Raw genomic sequence first — 9,365 nt, 5'->3', positions numbered from 1 at the left:
TTATGATTTTCTGTATGAAAAATTCAGACATTTTTGGCACACAGTAGACAAACGATTAGAAGTAAAGGCGTACAGGAGGGGATTCACTGAACTATTTACAAATGTTAGTGCTCCAACAGTGTTCCAGTTGTCTTCACAAAACTTCAGAAGGCTCTCATTTTTTAGGGAAATAGCTGCCACAGCCAACATATTTATGACAAGATATGGCAACCACAGGACAACACAGATCACAATGATGCTGGTAATCAGTCTGGTGGTCTGTGGATTGTTGAAAAAGACTGCCCGATTCACCTTTCTGTAGAGACTGATGTATGCAAAAACAGTGACAGCAAGTGACACAGATCCTACCAGAGTCTCTGTCAACACCACAGCCAACCTCTGGCCATCAGAAGAGTGTTGATTTTTGCATTTTGTCCACTGCTGATCTTCTACCAGCTGTCGAACTACTAACTCAGGAATGGACAGGATCATTGCAACCAGCCAGAGTGGAACCAGCAGCTTCCTTGCTTTTACCTGATGTAAACTCCTCTCAAGGTTCACCACCTGAAGGTAACGCTGGATGCTCAGCACAGCCACAGTCAGCAGGCTGGCATAAATGCTGCAGTACACAATGTATGTTATGAGTTTGCAGGACGCCAAGCCTAAGGTCCAGCTGTAGAGGCAAGAGTAAATCCATACTGGAACAGTAAGCATGCAGAGCAGGTCTGACACAGACAGATTGAGCATCAAACTCTGGCTCAGACTGGACAAGTTCTCCCAGTTTGGCTTGAGAATGATCACAGCAATGTTTCCAGGGAATCCCAGCAGGAAGCAGACGGACAGCACCACCGTCGGAACCAGACCCCTGGAGTCCCAGGAGGTGGGAGGTGAATATCCAGGAGAGGACATGTTATAGGTAACCACAATGGAACTGAGAAGGACCATGCTGCAAACTTGCTGTCAATGTTTTGCACTTAAAAAGTGATGCTGATAAATGTGCAGACAGGTTAACAAGTTGTTCTCCTTTGATGCAGTCAAAGAGGAACTAGTTAATAACAACGAAACTGTGGTGTTGATGTAAACATTTGCCCTTCCTTTTTGTTTGCATGGCTCTTGCCATTTCTTTGCATTTATTTCCATTTATCGATTCTGAGAATTCACACACTTGATTTATGGTTCCTGGTTAAGAACACCTGGCACCATAAATCAAACATCTATAAAGGTTGATCACGTACTTTCAAATTTAGATGGTTGAAACAAATAAGGTTGAAACATGAGACAATCACATTTCTAGGTCATGATTGTATAAGCTTAAAATCATTGGAGCAGAAACTAAATTACCTTTCAGGTCAGATTATTTTGCCAACTCCTATTCACACAAAGATATGCTGAATAAAAAGGTTTAAAAGCCTGCCGTTCCTGCTTTAAGCAGTTATGTGTGTAATACGCACCATTTGCCAGTAAAACTACAGTATGTGTGTGGTTTTGTTTTGTGGGTTTTTGACAACAACAAGAATGACATTTAATGGTAGTGCTGGGTATGTTTATTTTGTTTGCAGGTTCTCATCAAACCTTCATGAACATACATAAACATAATCATATATCTTCAAATGACAGTCTTCTCAAATTAACATTTAAGTTATAAAACTTTTTCAGCAGCTGTGATAAAATCATTTTCCTGTGTGTGGTCTACACACACATATTGTTTTACATAAAGTTATTTGTATGCTTTAAATGGAATAATGTGATTCATGTTTTTTATTATTATTGTTTAACCAACAACAATAATATACATAAAATATGTTGTAAGAGCTGAAATACTCTGCCTGGAGAACTATATTTTTACACAAATGAAAAAAGAAAGGAGGAGTTGATGGTTGATAAATGACATGATTCACAGACTGCTTGTAGTATTAGAGCAGCACACACACTCCTTGTCTGTGGTTAAATCATTCTTTTCCTCGCATCGGAGACAGATGGTCATTCATATTGATGGAGGAGCTCCAACACAGACATTTATTCGGTCTTCTCATTGATGGCTGTTTCCTCTGACTATAGGCTAAATATACAATTATTATTTCTATTTTCAATTCAGGTTCAATTCAATTTTATTTTTATACCACCAGCAAGGCACTTTATACTGTAAGATAAAGACCCTACAGTATGAGAGAGAAAACCCAACAACCATGAGTAAGGACCAGATGACAGTGAGAAGGAAAAAAAACTCCTTTTTAAGCCTCCAGCAGAACTAGGGCTACTGCATGAATTCTTCATGATTCTGTTTGTTAGTGATTTGAATGGATGATACACAGTGGATTATCTAGTATGGTAGAAGTGGTGACGATAATACAATTGATATATGATGATAAGAACCATTTCAACATTCAAATCAGGTGAAAAATGTTTGTGGACATTATACTACACCTTAAAATTTATATAATGTATGTAATTTATTTGGTACTTCAATGCTTTTGAAAGTTTGCCTGATTCCTTTTCAAGAAACATCTATATTCATAGCTTTCATCATTTAAATGTTACTTCTGTGGTGATATCTGCTGACTTAGACAGATTTGGGGGAATGATGATTTTCTGTGTGAAAATTTCAGAAATGTTTTGGCACACTGAGGACAAATAATTGGAAGTAAAGGCATACAGGAGTGGATTCACTGCACTATTTACAAATGTTAGTGCTCCAACAGTGTCCCAGCTATCTTCACAAAACTTCAGCAGACCGTCATTTTCTACGGGAATAGCTGCCACACCCAACATATTGATGACAAGATATGGAACCCAGTGGACAGCAAAGATCACAGTGATACTGGTAATCAGTCTGGTAGTCTGTGGATTGTTGAAAAAGGCTGTCCGATTCACCTTTCTGTAAATACTGATATATGAAAAAACAATGACAGAAAGTGACACAGATCCTACCAGAGTCTCTGTCAACAGTATAGCCATCTTCTGGGTCTTGGAGGAGTACTGAGGCTCACAATATGTCCACTGCTGATCTTCTACCAGCTGTCGAACTACTAACTCAGGAATGGACAGGATCATTGCAACCAGCCAGAGTGGAACCAGCAGCATCCTTGCTTTTACCTGATGTAAACACCTTTGCAGGTGCACCACCTGAAGGTAACGCTGGACACTCAGTGCAGTCACAGTCAGCAGGCTGGCATAAACGCTGCAGTACACAAAATATGTTATCAGTTTGCAGGACACCAGGCCAAAGATCCAGCCGTTGACGAAAGAATAAATCCACAGCGGAAGGGTAACCAAGCAGAGCAGGTCTGACACAGCCAGACTCAGCATCAAACTCTGGCTCAGACTGGACATGTTCTCCCAGTTTGGCTTGAGAATGATCACAGCAATGTTTCCAGGGAATCCCAGCAGGAAGCAGATGGACAGCACCACTGCAGGAATTAGACGGCTGGCGTCCAAGGAGAGATGAGGTGGATATCCAGGAGAGGAGGAGATGTTAGGAGTAACCACAGTAGAGTTGAGTTGTGCCATTCTGCAAGCTTGCTCGCAATGCCGTGCTTTGAACAAGTGATGCTGATAAATGTCAGGTGAACAAGTTGTTCTCCTTTGATGCAGTCAAAGAGGAACTAATAAAGAAACTGATGTTGTGTCATGGTGCTGTCTGCCACAACACCACATGACATGTTGATCTAAACACTTGGTTGCAGGCCTTTTGTGTCACAGCTGCTGCAGCTAACTGAGCAGGGAGGACCTCAGAGCAGGACACAGACGAGAGCAGGATTGATACTGAAGATTTATTATCAAAGTCTTAACCAGCTATACAACAAAAACACAAAACTTGAAATCCAAAAACTAGAAAACCCAAAAACACTAGAGGCACAGCAGGAAATGTCAAACACAGACCTAAAAATGATGAGGACTCAAACACAGAACTAAACAACACTGAGACTTAAATGCACAGAGGAAACAAGGGGTGAGGGGAAACAACTGGGAACAACAGGTGAAATGAATGAGACTAATAACAGGAAGTAAAACACAACACAAAACACATGGAGCACAAGACTACCAAAATAAAACAGAAAGTGAACAAGAAACACGCAGACCTAACACAGGAAACTTGACAAATGGAACATTACCCAAACAACAAAGATAATAGCACAATCAAAGAACAAACTGAGAAACTAAACTATAAGAAACACAACCTGGAAAATATAACAAAAGAAGGCTACACAAAAGAAACTCAAAACACCGGGCCACTGGCCCAGGACCATGACGTTTTGTGTGGCTCATTTTATGAAATTTTGTGTTTATTTTCACTTATTCTGAGAGCACACTTTAAGAACACAGCGTAAAGCAAAACTATCATATTTTGATGTTTATCACATTGAATTGGACAGTAAGGATCACATTTCCTAAATATACCCAGATCTCCCACTGGATCCAAACCTTTGTAAAGAGGTCTGAACACAGAGCAGTGGATATATGAGAGACTAGGAGCTGTAGTGGTGGGTGGACTGATCCAAATATTGATAGTATTAAAACAAAGCTGGTATTGATATGGTTTAGTTTGTCTCCTGTAAATTCAGTACATTGCTCCTGTTCGTCAGAAAGGAAACATGTCAGCGTAAACTCTGCGCCTCTCATACAGATTAGTTGCCTGCAGTCATGTGACTCAGCAGTGAGTGAGAAAGTAGGGGTACATTTTAGCTGTAAGCGAAAACACTTCAAACAGTCCTGTGTGTTGGAAGGAAATTCTCTACTGTTGTAACACCACCAACTTATAAGAAGACATGAAAGACTGTGACGAAAAAAAAGCTTTGTCCTGGAACAAGCAGGAGGAAGGAAATCACTCACACATACCCAGACCCCCAGCATGCTGACAGAACCCACTGTCACAGTCCTTTCAGACAGGCAAAGAATAACCAGGTAGCTCATATAGTGGTGAACTACCTGATATTTTAGTCAGCTTCAGCTTTAATTCATGTTGAAGTGTCATCTTACACTTTTACTTAAGCAGACTGGTTTCTGTGGACTATATTCACAGGGCCGCTGAAAAAATATACCTCAAACATGAACTATGAAAAATGTTTAAATAAAATAACCTCTGTTGACTGTCGAGTCTAAAAGAGGACACTTACTGCACATTAAAAATTTGTAGCAGACAGAGCCTATGATTGAATTGTTTTTATATTTAATATTTACTCTCAAACCCTTAAACAGCACCCAGTCTGCAGCTGAGAGAATAAAAACTAAAACTGTCAGGAGCAGGTTATGTTCAGAGTTTCATTTTCAAATTGGCTGTAAGTGCCACATTTTCACTGATATTTATTTTTAGCATGTCTCAAACCCCAAATAATGTGCAAGCTGTGTGTCACCTTGGCACAGGAATGTAAGTGTGTTAATTTGGTGATTTAAGAAATTTATAAAATGTTATACTTGATTCTCTGCTGCTTTTACACAGAACACACACCAAAAATACCTACTCAATCAAAGTAAAAAAATTCACAGTGATTTAGTGGCCATTAAAATGTGTTCAGATTTGGCAAATTGATGATGATTCTCTCATAAATCATGGCACACTTCTCTCCCCTACATAAGCTACCTTTATAAGTTAAAAGTATTGGTGTCAGTGTCATGGTCCTGGGCCGATGGCCCAGTGTTTTTTGTTATCTTTTGTATTTGTCCTCAGTTTGTGATTTCTAGTTCCTTGTGTTTCCATGTGTCAGTGTCCTTGTTTCCCTGTTTGACTTCCGGTTTTATTTTGATAGTCATTTGGTCTCTATCTGTCATGTTCAGTTTTGCTTCCTTTAGTCGTCTCTGTATGATTACTGTTTCCTGTGTCTCCCAGCTGTTCCCAGTCCCCCCGTTATCCTTTGTATTTTAGTTCCGTGTTTTCACTTCCTGTTGTCGTGTCGTTGATGTCTCTGCATCGTTTAGTCCCCTGCTGTTTACCCTCCATGTTCTCCCTGGTTTTCTGGTCTTGCCCGCTGATGTTTGGTTTTGTTTCCTTTTACACCTGGCTTCCCGTGCACTACGTCTAATAAAAGCTGTTTATCATTTACCTCGTCTGCCTTGGGGTCACCTTTCTGCCCGCTACACAGCTGATCCGTGACAGTCGGTATCTGCTATACTGGCCCTTTATTTTCTTGGTATTGGATTGACACAAAAATTTGCAGTATCGCACACCACTAACAAGCTGGAATGACTTTCTAAGTGAATCAAATATGAGGGCCACTGTGTAAAAACCTTTAAAGGAACTGTCTTAATATTGGTGCTAATCATTAAATTCTCGAGCCTGGAAGCTCTGTATAAAAGCAGAGGTGTTGTATGGGAAACCAAATCATTCAAAAAACCTGCCCAAAACGAAACACTACTCAAACAGCTGGACTGAACCTGTGCCCCAATGGTCATACTGCGCAACTCCAGTTTGTCATCTTGTGCGATCCAACACAAAACAGCTCACAACTTTCCAGACTGGATACTTTTACTTTGAAGTACTTTGTTCTTCTCCTTGAAAGTGGCTCCTGATTATCTTTTAGGCAGTTAAGTGAAATCTGATTGTGGAAAACAGTCTAATAGGATGGGCACAATTTGTGTGTTATTTTTATTGTGATATTGAAAAATATGATGATATAGCATGCTGTTTTGACGAACCCATAAAGTGTTTAATGACATAAAAGTAGCTTTTCAAACAATAACAAGGCCACTGTCTCTTAGAAGAATACTTTTTTCTGATTTCTGATTAACACTATAACACTGTGTTTTGCTGATTTTCAGGCTATGAATTTATTACAGTCTCTTGTGCTTTATTTACAATGTAACAACCATGTAAAAATATTTAGATTGCACTTATGTCTTGTAAGCTAGGGTCACTGATTTTTTTATATTGTCATAAAAAAGTTGTTTGATGCACAGATAAGTAATAAAATAAAATCCTCATGTTCATATTAAATGTGTTTCATAGAGCACTTAAAATCTGAGCATTATTTTTCAAAACCCATCATCTTCCTCTGTAAAAAGATAGAAAAACTACTTTAAGTTTTACCTAATGTGAAGCTTCTGTAGTCAAAAGGAGTCAAAATGAGGCAGATTTGTTTAATTTGCTTTTTAGCACCAAAGCCTTATTTTCTGTTGCCATACTCCCGCTGAAGATCAACACTGATAACTCTAAGGAAATAAAGAAATTCTCATCTAATAACACTGTAAATGCTGCAGTTATCCACTTGAAATTTATGATGATTATGATGAGTTGATGTAAATTTATAGGTCTCGACTTAAACAGCTGTCATCTTTACATTTACAGTACAGACATGAAAATCTTGCCAGTGTTCTCACCAAACCTTCATGATAACGTATCCTAACATTTCTCTAATTGACATTTAAATTGCAGAACTTTATCACTGTGATGAAGTCATTTCTCTTTTTTCTATTTTTAATTTGCATGTAATCAGAGTCCACACAAATATCTAAATTCAACACAAGAGAATTAAAATTGTTGTCAACCCACTGAATTGTCTCAGTAGGCTGCTTTCAGTGCTGGTAGGGTACATGGTTGCATATATTTAGGAAGAAAAACTAATTGATTTGGTTTTGGAACGATCGGGTTTGGGAAATATTTGTGGATGAACTCTCCATTGCTTTCTGTTTGTTAGTGATTTGAATGGCTGATACATGTCTTCTGGCTTAATACTAATGTGAAATTTGCTCAGTCTGAAGTACAACAAAAGAAGTTATAGGTTGAACGGGACAGCTGTCAATAAATCCTGAGAGAGCTAAAAAAAAAAAATTGGCCTTTTCTCTGCCTCTGAAGACAAAACCAGCAGAGTTACTCCAGGAAAGCACCTTTTCTCAGCAAGACAAGAAGACCCCTGGATATTCTGGTCCATCAAACATGTCAGCAAACCAAATGAGACACGTCAGTGGAAGAACAATGCAGAGCTTTAATGAGAATTACCAGTGAATATAATCACAGAGGCTGCGAAAGAAAATAGCGAAGCATTTAAAAATACTAATACATTTCTCATGAAGTCATCTGGTCTGCTGCAGGACTATAGGCTATATATACACTACTATGAAGCACACATGTAAGAGAAACAGTTACAGTTCTTACTTTACAGAGTTTAGCTGCAAAACTGAGAGACTTACATAATATGATACATTGTAAAAGTAAAACTATGCAACAGTATGTAAATGAGTGAGAAACGAGTTTTGTTTCAACCACCTACAGGGAGATAAGCTTGTTGATAGATATTACATCAGTACTAATAATCTGAAAATACAATTCAGAGTTACAGGAGACAATTTTCTGATTCAAGAATTTTTTTTCTGCCTTTTACACACACACACACGCACAATATAAGTGGCATAACACCAGCGTATGGTGATATTTTCTGTGTAATGGTGCATGTCAAGCTCACCATTACATATATATTTACATCTAAATGGCATATAATACGAGGACAAACTGAGAATAAAAAGTAACAGCCTTCTGAGTAACAGCTGTTTATTCGTGGGATTCTGCAGCGATAAAACCGGTCGAATCAGCGACGAAGTCCTCTAATAAATAATAATCCACTTTCGTGAGTCACTTTGTCACTTCGTTGAAGAAATATAGCTTGTTTTGAGATATTTATACAATCCGTTAGTGAAAAAAAAGTACTGTAAACACTGTCAAGGTCACAACGGCGCACAGTCTTACTTCCGGCTCGGCTTTTTATTGGCTATACTCTGGGGTTTTAGATTTTGGGTCAGAGCTGACCAATCAGAACGACTGGAGAACATTTGGGGCATGTTCAGAGAAGTCACGCTGTCTGGTTATTATGGAGCCCATGCCAGCTGACATAGGGTGAGAGGTAGGGTACACCCTGCACAGGTTGCCAGCCTGTCGCAGGGCCAATACAGAGAGACAGACAACCAGTCACACCTATGGGCAATTTAGAGTTACTAATTATCCTGAACCCCAATAAGTGCATGTCTTTGTACTGTGGGACGAAACCCACGCAGACACGGGGAAAACATGCAAACACCACACAGAGAAGCCGGGCCAAGGTGGAATCAAATCCAGACCTTCTAGATGTTATTAGAGCTGTGAGGCAGCAGTGCTAACCACCACGCCACCGTGCTGCCACCTTGACCCTCCCACCCTCCTCCCGCACTCCTTTTATTGCACAGCTGAAAACTAGCTTGAAAGTATGACAAATAAGAGGTATAATTTTGCATTACTCAATTAAAAAAAACTTTGTGGGAGAGATTTATGGGAGGAAAACTTGTGAGTTGAAAAAATTCAAATAAAAAATAAAATTAAATAAAAAGTAAAATTAAAAAAAAAATCCTCACCTGCAAATGAAATAAAGGCTTAAAAAACATTTTATTCAGCATATCTTTGTGTGAATAGGAATTTTCAAAATAAT

General features: G+C 38.9%; 2 protein-coding genes across 2 annotated transcripts; both read right to left on the bottom strand.

Annotated features, from left to right (window-relative positions):
• On the bottom strand, positions 1-924 carry LOC115774799 (C-X-C chemokine receptor type 4-like). The gene has a single exon (XM_030722216.1). It carries the CDS (start codon positions 922-924, stop codon positions 1-3), a length of 924 nt encoding a protein of 307 aa, XP_030578076.1.
• Positions 925-2,502: 1,578 nt separating this feature from the next.
• LOC115774794 (leukotriene B4 receptor 1-like) lies at positions 2,503-3,486 on the bottom strand. Its single transcript, XM_030722212.1, has one exon. It carries the CDS (start codon positions 3,484-3,486, stop codon positions 2,503-2,505), a length of 984 nt encoding a protein of 327 aa, XP_030578072.1.
• Between the last annotated feature and the right edge of the window lie 5,879 nt (positions 3,487-9,365).

The sequence above is a fragment of the Archocentrus centrarchus genome, chromosome 24 (assembly GCF_007364275.1).
Source record: "Archocentrus centrarchus isolate MPI-CPG fArcCen1 chromosome 24, fArcCen1, whole genome shotgun sequence".
Taxonomy (NCBI): Eukaryota; Metazoa; Chordata; class Actinopteri; order Cichliformes; family Cichlidae; genus Archocentrus; species Archocentrus centrarchus.
This window is presented reverse-complemented; position numbering and strand designations above follow the sequence as displayed.

Excerpts from the sequence above, each read along its gene's own strand:
- LOC115774799 (XM_030722216.1), bottom strand. The coding sequence starts at position 924 with ATGGTCCTTCTCAGTTCCATTGTGGTTACCTATAACATGTCCTCTCCT.
- LOC115774794 (XM_030722212.1), bottom strand. The coding sequence starts at position 3,486 with ATGGCACAACTCAACTCTACTGTGGTTACTCCTAACATCTCCTCCTCT.